Source organism: Blastomyces dermatitidis (assembly GCF_000003525.1).
Source record: "Blastomyces dermatitidis ER-3 genomic scaffold supercont1.4, whole genome shotgun sequence".
NCBI classification, from domain to species: Eukaryota; Fungi; Ascomycota; class Eurotiomycetes; order Onygenales; family Ajellomycetaceae; genus Blastomyces; species Blastomyces dermatitidis.
The window spans coordinates 6,087,344-6,107,259 of record NW_025544777.1 but is presented as its reverse complement, the minus strand read 5'-3'; the positions used below and the strand labels follow the sequence as shown (position 1 = coordinate 6,107,259).

Here is a 19,916-nt window from a genome sequence, read left to right as displayed (position 1 = left end):
GAGGTTTTATAGGAACGTCGATGTTGGCCACGATCATTTTGCATTCATTCCATTCCCCTGAGTATTAGAAATGATATGGCTCGACTACTCCACATTTCGCTTTATGAAAGAAACAACTTCAATCGACAAGGCACAGCAGGTTCTGGCAGTAATCCTTCCGTGGACCTCGCGAAGAAGGATTTGACCAGCCCATTGTTGGGAGAATGAAAGGAGAAAAGACAAAAGCCTTGTATGCGTTGTTGATCAGGAGGAAATAGCTAGCAGCAACATGAATATTGTTTCAGTAACAGAATCATCATGGCCTGGAGATTCTTTCTGGAAAGGATACGAAAAATTGGCCTGATGACATGAAAGCCATGGCAAGCGATGAGCGTTGTCTGGAGGCTAGCGGCGTACTTTATTTTGTGCTATGCTGCTGAATATAACTCCAACTCTGGGGTCTTAGCCCTAGGAGAACAAGGGCATGCTTTGGCCGATTGAGCCTTTCGAGAGCTCACTCAAAGAAAAGACGTCATGAACATTCTCTCAAATTCAAAATTCCAATTGAAGACAAGACACACTGGGCCTTTGTGTATCTGGGGGTGACACCAAGCTTTGTTTGTATATTCATCAGAAGATCCCTTTTTTCCCTTTTTTCGCGTAAATATTCTGTCATCATACCTGCAGTACAATACACAATTGAAGTGATTGATAGCAGTACTCCTCCACCCGCCCGCAGGTAGTCTAGCCTTGACATGCTTGTGATTGGTTGGGCACTGAACACTGACCTGAGGAATGATATTGGTATCTTTCGTCCAGATCGATGTTGAAAACCCCATCAATGGAATCGGTAGTTAGGTTTTAAAGACATCTCAAAAGCAATTACTGGAAATCTTGAAAAATGAAATAAGGGAGTGGATGCGATAGACACGGACGGGGTAACAAATAAAACGGAAAGAAGAAAAATGGTATGGAAAAGAATGGTCTAATTTTGCCCGAGATGGAGCGAGAATTTTCCAAAGAAGAGTAGGAACTGTTAGGCTTGCCCTTCGCATTTGCCCGTGTTCTCAAAGGTGGGGAATTTATAGGTTTTCTTTTGAGAACAGGAATCAACAAAATAAAGAGAAATGCAAGGATGATTGAACGAGAATCAATAAAAAGAAAATCAAAGCAAGTGTATATAAATAATGGCACCGGTATCCACGCTAATTTCACATCTCACGATCTGAATCATGACATATAAGGAAAAGAAAAACATCAAAATGGAAAACCAAAACCAAAGGCAAGTAATCACTTGTGATCTTCGCGCTAGCAAGAGCAGGGAAATCATTGCACCTGAGTTGCTGGGCTTGGTCTACAGCCCGCGAATTTTAGTGGACGGCAGGAGGGACACAACAGCAGCAAAAGATAACTAGCAAGAACCGACATCATATAGAATGATTGGATGTGGATTTTGATCTCGAACAACGTAGACGTCGTCACCGGGATTCCCTATCTACCCTGTAGAAAAGGGTGTCAAGAAATGCGCCTATGCTTTTCATTCCTTGTTTATCCAGCTCCATCAACCGGAGTTGGCTGGTTTTCTGAATCGGCACCGTTCGTAAGAGCCGAAGAAGATCCATGGAGTTTTGCAATTCGCTCCTCCTCTGATTGATCTCGTAGGCGTTCGGTCTCTCTGCGCAACGATTCCATATTCCATTCATCTCCGTCGTCATCTCCATCGTCATCATCATCTTCACTTTCGGAGGCCTGCCAGTCACCGCTTTCAAACATGGCACGACCACTGGCATCCTTAGCTTTGCGGGCCTCTTCCTCTGCAGCCTTCTTGTCGAGACGTTCTTTCTTCCACTTCGCGAATGTTTCTGGGGTGACCGGTGTGAGGTTGCCTGTGAGCTTATGGCGTTCGGACTCCAGGAAATCTTCCAGAGTGAGAGTATTCAGGGGGGACTTGTCCATGAGAGCCTTTTCAGCGGCTCTTTGCTCTTTGGTTTTAAGCACGAATCTGTTGCGCGAGTTAGAGATCAGGGAACAACCAACATTCTGACTGAAAAAAGTGAGTTTAAACATACCCAGGTGGCAGACTGTGTTTGTACATGCACTTATCACCGCCATTAGGACAAATCCAAAACCAACCATATTTCTGATTCTCGACAGCCTCGATAAAGTACTTGCAGACCTTCTCCGTCGTCGTCTTGGGGTTACCATGTTTGCTCAACACGACCTTGCGCAGCTTCTCTTCGTCCCAATTATCCATCAAATCCTGCTTCTTGTCCTCTTCCGCATCTCTACTATCGGAATACAGATCTTTCTTCTGTGCCTTTCGCTCCACAGCTGGGTCATGGCTGAACTTGCATCGTTTGCCCTTCTCACAACTGCCCTTCTTGAAGAAGACGCAGAGGACAGTTTTGGGGTCGACGCCAAATGGGACCTTCTGGACTTGCACAGGCTTGAAGAGTTCTGCAGCTTCGCGCTTAGCTTGCTCTGCGGCTGCCTTATCCTTCTCGCGCTGCTGCCGTTGGGCTTCTTTCCTTTTTTCGTCCGCATTCTTGTTTGATTGGGCTTGCGCTTGAAGCTGAGCTATTTGTTTCTTTGCGCTACCTCCTTTTTTCTGTATTGATTCAAAAGTTAGTCATAAACCGCGGTAGATTCGGTTGCTTCTGCCGTGTGAAAATCTCGGGCGGCGTCCTAGATTCCCATCCCAATTTTTATTCCGTGAATGTGTGGGGTAATTATCTAACGGGAACTGAAACGTACATTTTTCATGCCAAAGGTCTAAAGGATCGATAGGTTAGCAATATTGCTCTGTAAACTTGACGAGAGAGATCAACAAGAGCAACTGATAATCGACAACTGACCTTATCTTCCACGGTAGCCCTCGTCTTCTTCGGCTGATCACCTCCTTTCTTGGGCGGCATTTTGGCGTTTGTAAGTGGTTGATGTGGTTTTATTGGGGGTCTTTTCACTTCAAAATTCGTAGGTACCGAGTTGTGATATACGATATGGCGCCAGGCGTTGAAGAGAGGAAAGGAGGGTCTCCGCTTGACAAGGGACCCTAGAGCAAGACGGTAAGTGTCACTATAATGTGGTATAGGCTAGATATGAAACGTAGCCACGACCAGCCCTAGGGATAGATGGCGGGAGTATGGTATACAGGAAAGAAGGCGGGTGTAGTTGGATAGCTGTGACTGATATCCGTTCGTTGTTCGTGTGCTGTTTTTCTGGGCTGTGGAGCAAAGAAAGAGGGTGCTGGAAAGAAGACTTCTCCCTGGTTGGGGGGGCAAAAACGCAGGCTTGGCAAATGTTACAATAGGACAGGGATGTGGCTATAGGCGGTCAACCTCTAGGTGAGGTGTCAACTTGCATCCAATGTACTGTACAAGGAGACAATAGATATATTACGGGCAAAACTGAGAGTGCACCCGACGGATTGACGCTGCTGCCAGCTGTGGAATCATAGCTCTGAAGTTACGTGGTACAAGAACTGCTCGAATATCAGGTATGTATTCAGCCTTACGAATACATCCATTGGCAATGCATTCCTCGTCCCCATATCAATATATCCATCTATCTGGCCAAAGGCTAACGCACCCCAACTGCAAAGGACAAAGCAAAGCCTCAAAGATGATCTCAGACGAACAACTCTACCAGCTCGCCATCTTCCTTGGCTCTTGCGCTATGCTCCTTATCGTCCTCTACCACTACCTCGAAGTCAACTCCAAAGACCTCTCCGCCGCATCCTCCTCCATCTCGTCCTCCCACAGCCAGTCCGTACAATCTCGCGCGTCAGCAAGTTCGCCCAAGCATGCCGTTCCCCCTACATCAATTAAACAAGATGCGCCGGGTGGAGGGTCATCGGGGTAGGAGAGGATGGACGGGAAATTTGGGGGTAAACTGCGTGCCCGGAGGTGGAGTGGGCAGATGTTGACTGGGGTTGATTATTTACGAACTCATGGGATCGTATGGCGGGACTTGATTTTTCCTTCTCTAATGGATGGGCACGCAGCCTGGCAAGGATGGTAGTGCGGCCTTACGCAATCTATGCAGCACATGTACGAAATGGATTAGCCTAGCATCCATTGTCGCGGATATCATCTGTACATGAACAAGGGCGCAAAACCCGATTTCCCAGGTATTACCGAGCGTTCTCTCGCGAAACCTAAGAGATCTGATTCGGTTTGAAATCCATTGGCATTGTTAAGGGGAATCTTGCGCATGTCTTGCATGTTCGAATGTACATCCATGGGCCTAGTTTCCCAAACGTCCCTGCTCAGAGCTCACATTAGGTACAAAGAAACAAAAGACGACCTGTTTCCCATCCCCTATAAAAAAAAAATTAAAAAAAATGAAAAAAAGAGCCTTTCCTGGACCTGTCGCTGGAAATATAACATCTGTTGGCAAGCATTAGATATGCCGAACAGGACTTGAGAGAACAAAGCAGGAATAGTAAAAATCCCGCAAGAGATGCCCTTAACTTAGATCCATGTATTCTAAAGACCGTCATCATCCTCAGCCACAATCTCAAAAATGCTCTCGAACGCCACGACTGTCTCCTGCCTCTTCTCATTCATAAATGTACACCCGCCGCGGCCCAGCCCCGTTCCTACCCTCACTTGTTTCATCTCTAGTGCCCGTAGCACCTCCAACGCTTTCGCCTTGTCACTCTCGTTTCCGTACATTTTATTAAAGGATCGGATTGACCTGTATGCTGCGGGGAGGATCAGGGTAGGCCGTATGCCCTTCGCACTCGCCCTGGCGATGACGGCGCGCCCGTTGCTATCATTTAAGCAGTCGTCGATGTTGTAATCTCGATGTCCTAGAAGTGGGAAAAGAGAGAGAGAGAAAAATGAGAATTTCCTGTCCTTTTTATTTACTTGGGTATTTCTGTTTTCCCCTTCTTCTTCTTCTTCTAATTTAAGAAAGAACAATTGGGTCGCTAAATAGCTTTCCTATCTCACCAGATCTTACAGACCCGGGGCCTTCCCCGAGCGTCCATGCAAGGGCGCTTAAATGTTTATTCTCCAGATGATCGGCTAGGCTATCACGCGTAAACTTATTCCTGCCGTCACGGCAACCAGCCCATAAGCAAGGCGCTTCCATCTTCGTGTCTCTAGGGACGTGGAGGCGAGTGGCGTGTTTTCGGAGGGTTTGCAAATTGTGAAGTTGTGCATCGCAGCCTTTCCATTCACATTTATACATGTGGAATGGAGTTCGGGGAGTGTTTGGCGATGAACTGATCGGGATCGCGATCTCGACTCGGTCTGCGAATCTAGGCTTGCTCTTCGCGCCTAGTGGCCGTCCGCGTCGACGAGTCCCGGGCATTTGTGGCGTTGAACTCATCACGGAGCTTTCAGTATTGATATTATTATTACTCTCTTGCCGAAGGTGAGGTGACGAGTCATCACTCTTGTTGATCGTTTCAGAGATGTGTAGTTGTGAAGGTGTCTGAGGAGGCTGAGAACCAGTAGTGCCTTTCGCTGAGTCACGTGAATGAGGATTAGGTAAGCGGTCAGCCACTCCAGGCCTTGTGTATTCGCGGACTGTGATTAAGGGAGGTTTGGAGACTGCAGTAACTAGCGGGACTTCAGGTGGTGGCGGTCCTCCAGGATCGACAATGTCCCAGCGGAACGTTCGTAGATCAGATGAGTTATCAACCGCAGGAAAATTATCACGTAGTCTTGAAAGATGCTGGTTCAATGCACGCTCTGTCGGGTGGCGGCCGGTTGCAATCAAAAGATCTCTCGCAATAGTCTTCGGATCATAGTAGCGCGTTTTCACGGCCTCTGTCTTATTTAGCGGCTTTACGATATCGCTACGCCCCCGTAGCGTTTCATTGCTTGTTGAAGAATCAGCATCTGGCATTCTGAATTGCGATAAATCGAGCGTGTTTGCTGGGGCGCTATGTGCCTCAGGAGTTTCTGGCGCAGGTGCTGGCACTTCAACATCCACATCCGTATTTGTATCGCTCTGGGGTGGTACGTCCTGTAAGCGCGGTGCTTTTGAAGGTGGTGAATCATCATCGTCATCATCACTTGGAAGCTGGGTAAAATCCACAATCTCCGCGAACGTGCGTTTTTTAGCCAATGCCTCTTTGGAACCAGGTGCGGGTATATGGGCAGGTGGCGCAGGAACACGGAATTTAGGTTTCAGCTTGCCTCCGATTGGACTTGGAACTAGGCCACCTATAGTGTGTCGAATCGGTGCTAGCCTTTCAGGGAGTGAATGCGGCCCTGCTGATCTAGACGCTTGGGTGCCGTTCGAAAATCCAACTTGACGAGGAGGAGATCCTATAAACCCTGGAACTCGATTTTCTGAAGGAACTGACGGTGGAAGCTGATACGGTACGAAATATCCAGGGTCTCTGTTTGTTGGAGGTGGCATGGGTGTTGATGATGGAGCCGGCTGCGCCGTTTTGCTTCCAACCACCTGAGGTCCACCTGATCTTGCTGTGGATCCTAGAGGAATGGGCGTGGAATTATTTCCCGCGCGGACTCCGGTATATTGAATCGGTGGCGACATAGATGCTGTACTCGGAGGAGGCTGCATTTGCCCCTTTCTAGGGGTGGAAGATGGCCCATTTGCCACTGTGTTCGGGCCAGCAGCAGGGCTGGAACCTGCTGTTAACTCCGGCATAGCTTTGAGTAGATGTTTTGCGAAATGAACGCGATTCAAATGGTAGCCTCGAGATTCTAACATCCCGCAGAGTTCAATGTAGCTCGGATTCCGATCTATCAACGATAATACCATCTCTGGAGGACATTTGTTGCCCTTGTTGCGATTGCTAATGACATCATCTATGTATCTTGAAGCTGCCTGGGCCAGAGCTAATCGCTTCGGTTCCGGCCAGATTGTAGCAGCTCTTAGGTTTTCTTCTTTTGTTTGCTTAGCCCCAGTTGCAGGTTCTGGCACAGGCTGGTTGGGGGGCGCTGCAGCTTGAACTTGGGCTGGCAATGATGCAGGTTGAGATTGCTTAGCCTCAGTCGCAGGTTCTGGCACAGGCTGGTTGGGCGGCGCTGCAGCTTGAACTTGGGCTGGCAATGATGCAGGTTGAGATTGCTTAGCCTCAGCCGCAGGTTCTGGCACAGGCTGGTTGGGCGGCGCTGCAGCTTGAACTTGGGCTGGCAATGATGCAGGTTGAGATTGCTTAGCCTCAGCCGCAGGTTCTGGTACAGGGTGGGCGGGCGGCGCTGCAGCTTGAACTGGGGCTGGCAATGGTGAGGGCTGAGATTCATCGGAATCTATAAGCTTCTCAATTTCCATACGCCCACCCATTTGTGTAGGTTGGTCTTTCTCATTTGTTTCGGGTTGTGAAGCTGCAGCGGGTGGAGGTTGCGGGGGATGCCCGTTATCATGTCGAGTAGGTGAAGATTGAGCTCCATGACCCGCTAGATTTACAGGCTTCGACCTTCGTTTTCGCCGAGCTGCGGGGAATTTGCCACGATCATGCATTGAATTGGTCTCTTCGGTGGGATTCATAGAAGCCGAAGTTGGTGGTGGTGATGATACTAGAACTCCGGATGTCCGTCGTTCTTCTACAGCTTGAGGAGGGGCGGCGACAGGTGCCGACTATTGATGGTATAAATGTTAGCTGACATTTGTAGTATGAAAGCTGAATGAGAAAATAAATATATTAAAAAAAAAATACCAGAGCTCACTCACCACTTCCAGTCCACCTAGTAACTTCGCGAATTTATTCGGATACTTTGATTTTAGTTCTTTCATTTTCTCCAACATCAACTTCACCTCTAGGTCTTCATCTTCATCAGGTTGCCCTTCAACTGGGGTTTGGACCATCGTTGAAAGCGCCTGTCTCTGGTCCTCGTTAGGTTGAGCAGTGGGCACAGATTGTGTTTGATGGGTGATCCCCGATGATTCGTCGGGCGCAGCAAGAGCGGGAGCTTCCACCTGCGGTTTCCGTGCGCGGCGCTGTTGCTTTTTTTGGGTCCCTCCGGACTTTCCCTGTGCCGAATCTGTGGGATTGGGAGCTTGTACCCTAGGTTTTGGACCGGGTTTACGACCTGGTTTAGGCTTCTCCGCAGTTTGTGAATTAGCTGCTCGGACGCTGGCCGCAATCTCCCTCGCAGCAGCTAGTTTTTGTGAGATTTCAGCCTGAGCAGCTCGTTTCAAGTTCTCTTTCTTCATCTCCTCAAGCTCTCTCGCGGACCGCTTCCGTCTCTCTGGCTCGTTTTGTTTCTCTATATCTTTCTGCCTCTCGACTTCTCTCTGTTTCTCCACTTCCTTTTGTTTCTCTGCCTCTGGATGTTTTAGCCGTTCTGCTTCCGCTTCTGCCTCTGCAACTCTAGTTTTCTGATACTCCTGGTAGTATGGGTTGTAGATTTGACTGGGGTCGATAAACCCTGGCGTTGCGGGCTGGTACGATTGCGATTGACTTGTGTTTACCGGTTGATACTCGGAGGTAGAATTTATGTAGGAGGGATTTGAAGCTGTGTTTTGGGCATGTGATGTAGTAGGGGGTTGATGAGGAGCGTTGGTATTGTCGTATCCTGTCATGCGGTGTTGTTGCGAAGCTGAAGGTTCAGAGTACATTGATGACGAGGATGGTGTCGCGGCAGACAGGGTAGAAGAATACGTGTTGCGGTGCTGGGATATGGACTGTTGGTTTCTAGATATATTTGACTGAGCTGATCCCGTAGACGCTCTACTATATTGCGACCTCGCATTTTGGTGACGATATGGCTGTCCAGGATCGGCTGATGATGGGGGCTGTGCTGTGGGGTTTGGTGCTATTAAATTGGATAGCGGAGTGCCATAGCTTGGAGCATAAGAATGAGATGTTGAGGATGAGCCAGCCGGACCGGTTGACAGTCTCTGTGAAGCAGCGCGGGGTGCGGGAACGTTGGAAGAGAGGGCAGTCATGGCTGAAGCAGCCACGGTTCTCGAGCGTTGAGCAGAGGTTGGACGATCAATTGGCAGAGAAACATTTGCCGGTAATCTATTTTGCGCTGGAGGATCTATCTGGTAGCTCATGTTTGTAGAGATGGAAGTGGTCGAGCGCGGATCCGTCGCGGAGTTGTGCATAGCCATAGATTCCACTGTGGGAGAACCATACTGGATATTTTTTAGAGTTGGTGAAATGAGTGGATTATGTGTCTGCTGGGACTGCTGGGCTTGCTGCGACGACAGTGATGATGATATTGATGGCGCAGCGTTGGACGTACTATAGCTCGATTGTTGTTGATGCTGATAGCGGTAACTTTGGGATGATGGGTTGGTTGAGGACTGCCAGCTCTCCCGCTCCGGCTGCTGCTGGGGAGTTTGACCCGATATATCTGTATTGTTCTGGCCCTGCCACTCATAACTCTGCTGTCCGTAGCTTCGGTTTGCCGTTTGCTGGGTATTTGGAGTTTCTGAAGCTGAAGTGACTTGGATCTGAGGCAAGGAGTTGTATGAGGGTTGAGCATTCTGCCCACCAGAGAGATACTGGTAAGGAGAGTAACCGAATCCTGGGTACGACATATCTAAAGCATACAAGTGGATTTTCTATTACAGAATCCCACCCCCCACGTTATAGCTCGCACTTGCGCGGAGTATGGCATAGGGAAGAAGGGAGCGGCGGTTGAAGCGGTGGAGTGCGAGGGGGTTGTAGCATAGGCGGCGATTGTATGGCGGAGAGGTAGTGTTCACCCGGTAAAGTGAAAAGGGCGCAGTCCGCAATGAACAACACTAAGAATGAGGAACAAAATACAGGTTAAAGCCCGTTCCTGAGCTTCTTTTCACTTCGTCGTCTCTATTGTTGACGTTTTCACTGCCGCCGTTCATTTGTCACGGGTGTACCCGCCAGACGCGGCTGGAAAGAATGCTGAGTCAGTCAACCCTAGCTGGTTGGTTGATAGCTAGATAGCGCTAATACATATATGGATGTGTGGGGGGTCACGTGGGATAGGGCTTGTGTACCCGTTGAACCTACCTAGGTAGGCCGTGGACACTAGTCCAGGTCAGCTGACCCACAGTCTCTTTGCACACTTTCGGCTAATTATTGTGAAGGAAATATTGACGACGACGACGACGACGACGACAACAATTGAACACCCCCATTTCCTTCCCACCCCCTCTCGGAGCCAGATCTCATTTTCCCCTTCAGATCTGCACAAATGGCAAAGGTCAACGGAGGTACGTATGCCTATTTATGTTAACGCGCGATTTATGGGGCGGTTTACGGTCAATTGACCTCATGTTGGACGCACATTTTTCATGTGTTATATCTACGAGGCACTGACGATTTTTTTCTTATTGATAGAACTCGCCTCTTCACGGCGGAAGTCGCGGAAGGCGCACTTCAGCGCCTCTTCCGGCGAACGGCGAGTCATCATGAGCGCCCCGTTGAGCAAGGAACTGAGAGAGAAGCACAATGTACGAGACCCTAGAATCTTGAAAGGACTCTAAAATAATACCACCATTTTCACATGCATAAAGTGTCACATTGGAGAAGAAAACGAAGAAGAATCAGATGGAAACAGTGGAACAAAGAAAAAGGAGAAAGAGGGCATGGCTGATTGTGTTTAAAAAACATCCAGGTCCGCTCGATACCCATCCGCAAAGACGACGAAGTCACCATCGTCCGGGGCTCTAACAAGGGCCGCGAGGGCAAAATCACCAGCGTCTACCGCCTCAAGTACGTCGTACACGTCGAGCGAGTCACCCGCGACAAGTCCAACGGCCAGAGCGTCCCCATCGGCATCCACCCATCCAAGGTTGTTATCACGAAGCTGAAGATCGACAAGGACCGCGAGAGCATGCTCGAGCGAATGGGTAAGGGTCGGGAAGTGAAGGTGGCAAAGGGAAATTAAATTAAAAAAAAAAAGTAACATTTTTTTTAAACTTGTTTATTCTTTTTTTTTTGGTTTTTTTTTTTTTTTTTTTTTTTTTTTTCACCTTGTCTCTACCTTTTTCCACTTTGCTTTGCATGCCTTTGAGGGATTGTGTGTAGAGGGACTCTCGGGTATTTTACGCAACGTACTGGTCGGATAGGTTTCCCCCCAGTTCGTGGATTGGACGGCGACCACATTTATGGACTAAACGAAAAATGAAAAAAGAGAAAACATACTATATGACTTTTAATTGTCTGTAGTTTCATGCTTGACCTGGCTGGTGGATTTCACATACCACTACCTCTTCTTTGAGCATACTCCCTTTCTCCCTTTCACTACACCCAAGCATTTTCTCACCCCATCGTTCGATGGGCTACGCGATCAACAAAAGGAGATACCATTCCAGAGCTTCAACGATCAGACATTGCGAAAGCAACGGGTCTCAAGAAATTAACGACGTGAGAAACGATATCCTTTTCCCATTTCCCGTCCTTTCCCCTCTACGCCCATCCCTTTTCATCGTGACAACACCGAGACATGCAAGACTTTTTGCCAGTATTATCTCCTCGCAAACCATAAGATATACATCTTTATTCGGTGGTTTAGCGAGGTATACGCCTGGCGCACATGGAGCGACCTTTACAACACCAAACATCAAACTCGCCTTTTTTATATTCTATAAATATAAAATTGTGAAGTGTGCGATGGTTGTGGGTAAGTCTCGCCTGCAGACTTGTCCCTATGCTTGATATCGATGATGGAAACAAGTTTGATGGCGAGGGACATCACTTTTTATGTTTATATTATGCTTGTGCATCGAGCTGTTTTTTGAATAGACAATTCATATCATTTTTATTTTCATTGCAAAAGTGGTCGAGCCGGTGAAAGAGAGTATAGATATATTTTCCCGCATCAGTTGATCGAATAAACAAATGATGGAACATCTTTGATTCTGCATGAGAAATACTATATATAGATAGCATGGTAGCACGGTGGTATTAATGCAGAGGGGAAAGGACTAAACAAGACGAATCAGGGCAGAACTTGCGCTCTCGACGAGATATAAATAAAACACACCGCTCTGTAAACTGGAAATCAGAAAGATTGAAGACGTAAGAAATAAAATGCAAAGTCCAGAAATCAAAACCAGACAAAAGGGAAATTAAGAAAAAGGCCTCCATCCTTCCAAAAAAAAAAAAAAAAAAAAAAAAAAAAAAAAAAGACAAGAAAGATCTCATGATATCAATTTCCCCCGATTTATGCACACTCCCTGGAAATAAAGAAACGATTCTTTACCGCCCAAAACACCTGCCCCACGAAGGCAATCCACACCCCATCCCGACGAAGAGATATACCAAGAACACGACGACGACGACCAGCAGGGCCATCACTTTCACATTCTTCCACCACATCTGCCGCCTCAATCCACGGCTCCGCACGCGGAAATCCCGGGAGCTACCCCCGAGCCGGTCCGTCTTGTCAACCAGCAGATCGATCCGCTCCCCACGCTCCAGCACCCGCTCGATGTTCTCCGTCATGATTCCGCGCACGCTGTCAATCTCCTTGCGCGCAGAGGCCAGCGAATCGGCTGGTGGGGCCGTGTTGTAGGTCTGCAGCAGCTCGCGAAGGGTTGTGTTGAAGGCGGCGCAGCCGTAGGCGGGCATGGCGCTGAAATCGGTGCTGTCCGGGTTGTAGACCGTGAGGAATTTGCGGCGAATCTCGAGCAGGAAGGCGAAGGGGATGCGTCGGCCGAGCTCTGCGGTGGCTACGACGAGGTAGCTGAGCGGGGCGTAGGAGGTGAGTTCGCCATTTTCGGCCGCGGCGGTGGGAGAGTCGGCGATGTAATGGACGAAGAGGCGGTCGTGTGTGTAGGTGAGCTTTTGCGGGGTTTCGTGAGAGATTTTGGGGAGAATGATAGAGGCGAGGGAGGAGGCGGAAGTGGAGGACGTGCCGGGGGAGGAGTGTTCGGCTAGAATTGTAGTTCTATGCGCAATGCAGGCACTGGGAGACTGTTTAGAGAGGGTTCCCTCTGAATTTCACGGGAGAGAGTGAGTGATAGAGAGAGATACTAACTATAGGAAAGGGCTATGAGCTTTCGATGAAGAAGCCATCTTCGTCCGTTTTTCTTTGGTTGTGCCAGTAATGGAGAGAGAGAGGTTTGGAGGTTGGAGACTGGAAGAGGCAAAAATGAGATGGATTACAGTGAAATGCTTCCTAGCTAGTTAAATAGGTAATTTAACAGCTTTCTGTAGTCTTTGTTTGCAAATGGTTTCAGTGTCAGTCAGTGACTAATTATGGTTCAGGTGATGAGTATGATGTGATAAATAAACCTCTTCTACTACTCTTCTGGTCCTGGGAAATAACCTGGAATGGATCTAAATATTCCAGTGCCGTCTTGGCGCCATCTGCCGCTGGTGGCGCGTCTCTCTCTAGTTAACCTTAGCATAAGAGTATAGAGTATTTCAGCAGCCAACGCAGTCTCAACAACTATCTCTACAGCTTACAGTCGTGGAAAGTGGTTGAAAAGATGTTTTGGCCCTTCAAAAATCCAGGCTGCGAATGTAAATAACTCTCGATCCAATTGTTGGTAACTGTGAAGCTGCGTGGTTGATTCCTGCGAATAAAACACCCTCCTCGTCCAGCGGATACATATTGATTTTTATCTATGGCCTGCCACGGCCATAATTTCACATATTTAAACACAGAAATTTTACGGGAACAGTTCAGTTCGAGTGTCACTTTGACTCTGCGATGTGCAAGGGCTTTTTTCAATGCATTTTTCCCCATCAGTCAACTGTCTAAACTGGAGCAATTTGAAAGACGTCTCTCCAGTTATAGTCCGTATATACCTACCTATCTTTAATATATATATACAATTGCAGCATCAAAACCAATGTCACCAGGAACACTGAGGATGATTTGTGAAAAAGCACACTTACATTCAATCACGGCCAAGTGGACTTGCTTAGAAAACTGCCAATAGAAATTGGATATTACTTAGAATCCCCATTATCGAGGAACCCGCATTCCACCTCAAGATAATAAAAAAAAAAAAAGGGCCAACAGGCTAGGATATGTATGTGTGTCAAAGGAGGCTCAGTAATGGGCTGCCCAGACACTACCTAGACTATCTATACTCATAGCATTGAAGTACATGGATGTACTTATACATTACACAGGTATGTACTTGTGGGGAATAAATTGCATCTCTGCGAAATTGATGGCGAGCTTGGGATTTGCCTCGAATCCGGCCTCATCGCAGTAGATGGTGTAGGACTGAAAGAAATAGATTGAAGCCAGCGCAGCACTGCCTATTCAAGGGCTCTGATGGCTGCTTGGACGGGCAAGGATGCTATATTTATTTAATATAGCCTTGTTGTCTTCGTTGGGCCTTCGTTGGGAGAATAATCAGTTAGAAAAACAATGACATCTGTTGAGGGGGAAAGAAAGAAAAGAAAAAGAAAAAAGGCATTCATTGTACGTCAATCTCATAGATGTCTCATGGTATTAGCTATTTTATTATTATCAAGCCTACGCCTGGCTTGATAGTTTCACCAGTTAAGGTAGTTAAACTAACTATCAACTAACTATCAACTACTGTGACTAACTATCAACTAGAAACCTTCATGGCCACTGACCTAAATATTTAAACTGATCCGTACATCGCCAGCATCAATTGATCGTCCGCCATCACCACCCGCACCATCCCGTCAAATCCCCCCGCGTTCAATTCCCCATACCCCACACCGTGTCTGTCCACGGCTAAAGAGACCTAACCTTACCTGCCATTCAATGTCCGCCGCACGCCCTCCCCCAGCGCCCCGTGGGCCCCCACAACAGCTGTTCACGTAAGTCTCGCGGAAAGACTGGCTCCAAACACGCTTTCCCGTCCCCCCCCGGGGGGCAACCTTGGACCATGCACTAACACGATCCCGTAGTGGTCGCCACTTCTTATACGCTATGGTCGCCTCCGTTGGCGCGGGCCTGTTTACCATGTCCCTCTATCGCATGAGGCAGCAGAAGCTGGCGGAGGCGAAGAGGCGGTACGATGAGCAGCAGCGGTCGGGGTAAGTGGATGTGGACGCGAGTTGTTTAAATAAAAGAGAGAGTGAAGGAGACGGAGGGAGAGAGGGAGAAGAGAGGGAGCGAGGGATATGATATCTAGCGCGAGACGTGGGGGATGGATGTTGGGGGATTCACACCTGTCGTGAGGATACGATATCATCTGTACTATATATATATATATACACGGCATGCATTGCCTTTATGGAACGAGGGAGGTTCCAGAGGATCGTTTGCCCGTTAATACCTCCAATGATTTTGTATAAAAGACAACTTTGCCTAATAGAGCACTTGTACAACTGGAGTTTGGATGTGATATACGGGAACATTGCAAGAGAACGGGATATGAGGGTGTGATAGACCGAGAGTGGCCGCCGCTATCTCATGTCCGATTTTTGACAGGATGGACTTGAGACATTATACACCATATTATACTATGCTATGCTACGCTACGCGATGTGATGCAACGGGATGTGTGTAATAAAAACGGTTAGAATGGCAAATGTGGTGAAATATACCAAACCACCCGCATTGTCAAGTCTCTTAGATCTATAAAAATGAAATCCCGATTCCTTAGTTATTAACATGTCATGTCTAAACCCTCATTAAAATATATAACCAATACAAAACAATACCCGCAACAAACTAGGCAACACTAGACCATACACGATGCCGCGAACCGCCCAATTAACTAATTACAAACGAACCACCGCAGCCCCTGAATAATCCCGCTCGACTACCTTCCTCCTCCTCCTTCTCCAGGTTTCATCGTTCCCGGGTAAGACTATTACGGCCGTCTTCATTACCAGAATCGGACTCAATCTCCGTATTTGCCCTGCTCTTCTTCCGCTCCTGCCGCGCCTTCCCCCCCTTCTTCAAAAAATTCCCTTCGTTCGTCTTTCTCCTGTCCCATTCACGTTCACGCTCGCGTTCACCCGCCCGTCTCAATTCCTTGACTTCCCAAATGACTTCTCGAAATCCCTCCTCGAGTGTCCTCATCCGCGCCAACACCAATTTGCTCAACATATCCTGGGTCTCACTACTCGTCAGCGGCGGTGCGGGCCGTCGTAACCCGCTAGTCGCATATGCCATCTGCGTCGCGAAGCTGGATGGGATCGCCCCGACGAAGCCGCCGCCGACGGCGTTGTTGTCGCCAAGATCGGACCCGAGGTCCATGGTTAGAGTCGAGGAAGGCTTTTGGTCATGGTGTTGAGGGGGAAGAAGGCTGGTGTCGTGTCGGGCTGCTGTGCTGGCGGCCCATCCAAGACCCGTATCGTCGGGGAGGGACATGAATTTTGTCTTGCTTGGAGGGATGATGGGGCAGGGTACGGCGGGTTGTTGGGTTTTGGGTGAGCGTTTACGATGATGTTGGTTATTTTCAATATTTGGGGCACTGGTTCTTCCGTAAGGATCTTTGGTAGGGGAGTTTGCGGTGATATTTCCATTTTCTCCACTGTCGCCTTCCGCTCCCTGCTTATCGTCCGGTTGGGGATGCGTGGGCTTGTAGAGAATTGTCGCCCCAGATGCATTTCGGAAATGATGCCGCTGCGGAGTTTTCAGGCGGCGGGAAGGGCTATTCCTACGCGATAGTAGTTTGGCTGTGGATGGCCTGGAGGATTTCTTTCGGGGGCTGACCATACCCCAGGTACTGGATTTTGAGGACGATTGGTTGCCTCCCTGGACGTTCCCGTTACTATTTTGCATTGACGGGCGTCCAGGGCCATCAGAAGTCCCTTGCTCATTGTCACTGCTTGTAAGCTCATCATCACCCTCCATGTCTGTTTGCTGTGGAAGGTGCCGGCTTTGAGGGTGGATCGATATATTATACGGGAATCTGCGGTGGCGGACGGCGCTATTTCTCAAATCCTCTGGATCTGAAGCGATCGACTGAGTAGTATTCGTAAGGTTCCGCACTATCCCATGTACATGATCACGATACCTCCGTGCATTGTGCCTCCAGAGACGCTGTTTCTCCAACCGTTCTACCGTACTCATATCCTGCTCTTCAGGTGAAGCGATCCCGGTTCCAGGCTCGATATTCTGCATCCAGGAGTCAACAAGATTGCTAGATTGTTGTTGTCGCTGATTTTGGTGGTGGATATTTTGCATCGGCGTTCCACGATAGCTTGCGTTTTGGTGGTTGAAAGGACGCCGAAATACCTCCTCAAGAGCACGGTCCTTCTGCTGTGTGGCAATCGATGGTTCCCGTACGCGGACCGAGCCCCGTCGCGTAAACGCATCGAAGTGGCTGTGACGATTATTATATTTTCTCGACCTCGCAGGATAATTGTCGACAGGAACAGTCAGTTCAAACACGCTTGATCTTAAAATTGTCTTTTCATAGAGGTAGATTGTAAATAGGATCGGCATATGAGTAATTTTAATTACCGTTCGGTTCAATTGAATGAATTTTGGAAACGGCATTGTGAATCGAAGTGGTGCTATAATCCACGCAAGGACATTGGCAGGCGCGACGTAAGAGAAAAGAGCATCTGACTTAACCATCGAAAGAGTGTTGACTGCAAACACAAATTGGTGCTCTTCGTTGGCATTTTGAACAATTGCCATAAACGAGTTGGTTAGCACTGTGATGAGTATTGTAACGACAAGAAAATGGCATATAAATAGGAAAAGGGTAAGTATTGCTTTCCCGATTGGGTTGTATTTATCCCAGAGTTGCCAAGCCGCAGGTGTAAAGCCCATCAACATTTGAAAAAGCGCGTATATCACGGTCCCCGGCGAGTCCCCATTGCCGAATGAGAACGTAAAAGCAACAAAAAAACCGCTACACGCAATGACTATAAGCGTGAAAACAGCAACGAGGTCAGCAGCCATCATGCGGAAGGCGATTAGAAGCTGAGAGAAATAGCGGTAGTGGTCGAGTACGGAGAAGAGGCGTGGGAGGAGCAGAACGGCATTGGCGGCTAAAATATCGTACGCATTATTTGCAATGATTCGCCTGAGAGGGTCAGGCGCGACAACGCCGTATATTCTCAAGCAATAATAGCAAAACAGTAAGAGCAATATGCCCACATCGAAAGTGTTCCAGAAGCTCATCAAATAGAGGCTAAATCCTTGCTCGTTGAACCCTACAAGTTCATCGAGCATAAACCCTGCACTCCAAAACCAGAACACAAGTTCAAGGGTAGTAATTTTGGGAGACCGCCTTTGAATAACTGCAAGAAAAAGCCCAAGTAAAATTGCGAAGGACATTGTGGAGAGCACCTGTCGATAACGAGGAACTCTAAGTCGGGAGAGTTTAAAAAGAGAAGCATCTCGGGGGTTATAGAGAGTTACGGAACGACGAGTTCCGATCCCAACGCTCTGGTTGGGCCTCACATCATGACTGCGTTTCCCGGGGCTATAGCTGTTATTAGTTTGGGAGAACGACCCATACCCCTGAGGAGGTGATTCTGTGCTTGTTGTGACTGGTTGGCGATGTAAACTATCTGCAGCAAAGTGGAAAACAATGTTACCTGCCCAAATAGCTTCGAGTTGTTGGACTACAAGCGGATGCGCGAGGAAACGTTTTGCCTGTGCGCGGACGGCAATTTCGAGGCAAGAAATTCGGACTGCCCCTGGAGACACCAGTTTCGAACGTTGGTTTGTATCCCAACTGGATGGCCTGAGGGTGCTGCTAGACAAGGGAGGAGGCTGTCCCTGCAGTGGATAGAAGTCGTATGAAAGAGCATCAATCAACTCTCTAGTAGTGTATTCCTTTAACAGCTTGATGGCAAGCAATTCGCATACCATGGCTCTGGTATTGCTGGCACCACTATTTTCCGGATGGAAATCCACTTCCTTTTTGAATTGAAGGCAATTGGCCATCAACGCATAGAGAGTGGCTCTGGAGAAATGAGAGCCGCGAATCTGCAGTTGAATTGGCTTGAGCAGGAACTGGGAGACCTGGGGTGATCTGAGTTGATCCCAGGACAGAGTAGTTTCGCAACGAGTAGTTATCAACAAACGAATTGCATGCGTTAAAGGATATGTCGGAAGGGAGTCTAACTTTTATTAGATATCTATGAAACAGAATGAATAGCCCAGCTGGTCATGGCATTCATAACCCTACCTAGAATGGATGCTGAGAAGATAGGAAGAAGAGGAGATGCCTCCGTTGGACCGTCCTCGTCATCATCATAACCATTATCATAGGCGAAGTCTCCTTGTTCTTCTGCTTCTTCTTCCTCATCTTCCTCTGCCTCCTCCGCTTCATCTTCTATTGCTTCTTCTATATCATCGCCATTGCGGGTAAACGTGTTTAGCTGTTCAAGATCCTGCTCGGGATCGTGTTGCCTAAGCCGCCTGGGACTCAGAGGGCGGGGGGAAGATGACAATGGGGTATTAAAAGGAGAAGAAAATATGGGAATCGGAGTATTTGAGAGTGGGGATATCATGTTTGGACCGCTGCCAGAAAGAGGTGTTCGGTCGGGAAGTAAATAAGCAAAGAGCACAACGAATACGGAGCAGAGATACCGCCAGAAAGACATCAACGCCAAACAAGACACATCACACTGATCTCCCGCTTGACACCCAACGAGTGTCAAGAGTGTCAATTGCAGAGAGAAGGGACATATTCGCAGGAAGCAAAAAAGTACTCGACGATATGAGAAAAGAGCTACGCTGTAGAGAGCAGGTGCCGGATGCGGTTAGTCATTGCGTCACGTGAGTTTGTTTTCGCCTCTAGTTTCTATGGAAGAATACTTTGGATAGACGGGCTGATCCTTGCGGAGGACATTTTGATAGGGAATTATCTGAACTCTGTGTTTCGTTGACTTAGAATGGTGGAAGATGGTGGTTATTAGGAGGGGAACAAAAAAAAAAAAAACCTAGAGGTTGAGTGGCGTGGGGAACTTTAACGCTACGCGCGCTATGCTATTGTAGACCAAGGGCTGGAGGTAACCTGAGCCTCGGTTTAGATAGATCTTCTCTGACCCTTGTTGAGGAGGTTGAAGAGACATAGGTATCGTCTATCTGTCCTGTCTATCTGTCTATCTGTAGCAACTCTTTGTCAAAGGAGAAACCCGTTGAACCTTTCGTACGCCCCAG

The 19,916-nt window shown here is 48.1% G+C and overlaps 7 protein-coding genes across 8 annotated transcripts; 3 read left to right on the top strand and 4 right to left on the bottom strand.

The window, feature by feature from the left end:
• Positions 1 to 1,527: 1,527 nt before the first annotated feature.
• On the bottom strand, positions 1,528 to 2,894 carry BDCG_04657 (CCCH finger DNA binding protein; the record flags this gene model as incomplete). Its single annotated transcript, XM_045420306.1, has 4 exons — positions 1,528 to 1,981; positions 2,049 to 2,587; positions 2,734 to 2,751; positions 2,835 to 2,894. 4 exons carry the CDS (start codon positions 2,892 to 2,894, stop codon positions 1,528 to 1,530), a joined length of 1,071 nt encoding a protein of 356 aa, XP_045276438.1.
• Positions 2,895 to 3,302: 408 nt separating this feature from the next.
• Positions 3,303 to 4,770, top strand: BDCG_04656 (uncharacterized protein). The gene is made up of 2 exons (XM_045420305.1): positions 3,303 to 3,475; positions 3,581 to 4,770. Exon 2 carries the CDS (start codon positions 3,601 to 3,603, stop codon positions 3,838 to 3,840), a length of 240 nt encoding a protein of 79 aa, XP_045276437.1. The 5' UTR covers positions 3,303 to 3,475; positions 3,581 to 3,600; the 3' UTR covers positions 3,841 to 4,770.
• On the bottom strand, positions 3,312 to 9,784 carry BDCG_04655 (the record flags this gene model as incomplete). 2 transcript variants are annotated; one of them, XM_045420304.1, is made up of 4 exons in its annotated part: positions 7,636 to 9,784; positions 7,126 to 7,542; positions 4,935 to 6,951; positions 3,312 to 4,792 (listed from the first exon to the last, which is right to left on the bottom strand). In XM_045420304.1, exons 1-4 carry the CDS (start codon positions 9,451 to 9,453, stop codon positions 4,467 to 4,469), a joined length of 4,578 nt encoding a protein of 1,525 aa, XP_045280967.1. In that variant the 5' UTR covers positions 9,454 to 9,784. The 2 variants fall into 2 exon arrangements, with proteins under 2 accessions (XP_045280967.1, XP_045280966.1); XM_045420303.1 differs by having other exon boundaries at positions 4,467 to 4,792; positions 4,935 to 7,542; positions 7,636 to 9,776.
• A 152-nt stretch (positions 9,785 to 9,936) lies between these two features.
• On the top strand, positions 9,937 to 12,018 carry BDCG_04654 (60S ribosomal protein). Its single transcript, XM_045420302.1, has 3 exons — positions 9,937 to 10,107; positions 10,235 to 10,347; positions 10,512 to 12,018. The coding sequence occupies exons 1-3, from the start codon at positions 10,089 to 10,091 to the stop codon at positions 10,782 to 10,784; spliced, it is 405 nt and encodes a 134-aa protein (XP_045276436.1). The 5' UTR covers positions 9,937 to 10,088; the 3' UTR covers positions 10,785 to 12,018.
• Positions 11,520 to 13,191, bottom strand: BDCG_04653 (vesicle-associated membrane protein 7). Its single transcript, XM_045420301.1, has 2 exons — positions 12,879 to 13,191; positions 11,520 to 12,806 (listed from the first exon to the last, which is right to left on the bottom strand). The coding sequence occupies exons 1-2, from the start codon at positions 12,914 to 12,916 to the stop codon at positions 12,098 to 12,100; spliced, it is 747 nt and encodes a 248-aa protein (XP_045276435.1). The 5' UTR covers positions 12,917 to 13,191; the 3' UTR covers positions 11,520 to 12,097.
• Positions 13,192 to 14,357: 1,166 nt separating this feature from the next.
• BDCG_04652 (uncharacterized protein) lies at positions 14,358 to 15,506 on the top strand. The gene is made up of 2 exons (XM_045420300.1): positions 14,358 to 14,653; positions 14,744 to 15,506. Exons 1-2 carry the CDS (start codon positions 14,598 to 14,600, stop codon positions 14,874 to 14,876), a joined length of 189 nt encoding a protein of 62 aa, XP_045276434.1. The 5' UTR covers positions 14,358 to 14,597; the 3' UTR covers positions 14,877 to 15,506.
• On the bottom strand, positions 15,253 to 19,883 carry BDCG_04651 (integral membrane channel protein). Its single transcript, XM_045420299.1, has 2 exons — positions 18,940 to 19,883; positions 15,253 to 18,871 (listed from the first exon to the last, which is right to left on the bottom strand). The coding sequence occupies exons 1-2, from the start codon at positions 19,355 to 19,357 to the stop codon at positions 15,633 to 15,635; spliced, it is 3,657 nt and encodes a 1,218-aa protein (XP_045276433.1). The 5' UTR covers positions 19,358 to 19,883; the 3' UTR covers positions 15,253 to 15,632.
• Between the last annotated feature and the right edge of the window lie 33 nt (positions 19,884 to 19,916).

Bases quoted from the DNA above. Each gene is read 5' to 3' on its own strand.
- BDCG_04654 (XM_045420302.1), top strand. The intron at 10,348-10,511 runs GTACGAGACCCT...AAAAACATCCAG, and splicing joins AACTGAGAGAGAAGCACAAT to GTCCGCTCGATACCCATCCG.
- BDCG_04656 (XM_045420305.1), top strand. From the start codon at position 3,601: ATGATCTCAGACGAACAACTCTACCAGCTCGCCATCTTCCTTGGCTCT.
- BDCG_04652 (XM_045420300.1), top strand. From the start codon at position 14,598: ATGTCCGCCGCACGCCCTCCCCCAGCGCCCCGTGGGCCCCCACAACAG. The intron at 14,654-14,743 runs GTAAGTCTCGCG...ACGATCCCGTAG, and splicing joins CCCCCACAACAGCTGTTCAC to TGGTCGCCACTTCTTATACG.
- BDCG_04651 (XM_045420299.1), bottom strand. From the start codon at position 19,357: ATGTCTTTCTGGCGGTATCTCTGCTCCGTATTCGTTGTGCTCTTTGCT. The intron at 18,872-18,939 runs GTAGGGTTATGA...AATAAAAGTTAG, and splicing joins CTTCTCAGCATCCATTCTAG to ACTCCCTTCCGACATATCCT.
- BDCG_04653 (XM_045420301.1), bottom strand. From the start codon at position 12,916: ATGGCTTCTTCATCGAAAGCTCATAGCCCTTTCCTATA. The intron at 12,807-12,878 runs GTTAGTATCTCT...ACAGTCTCCCAG, and splicing joins GCTCATAGCCCTTTCCTATA to TGCCTGCATTGCGCATAGAA.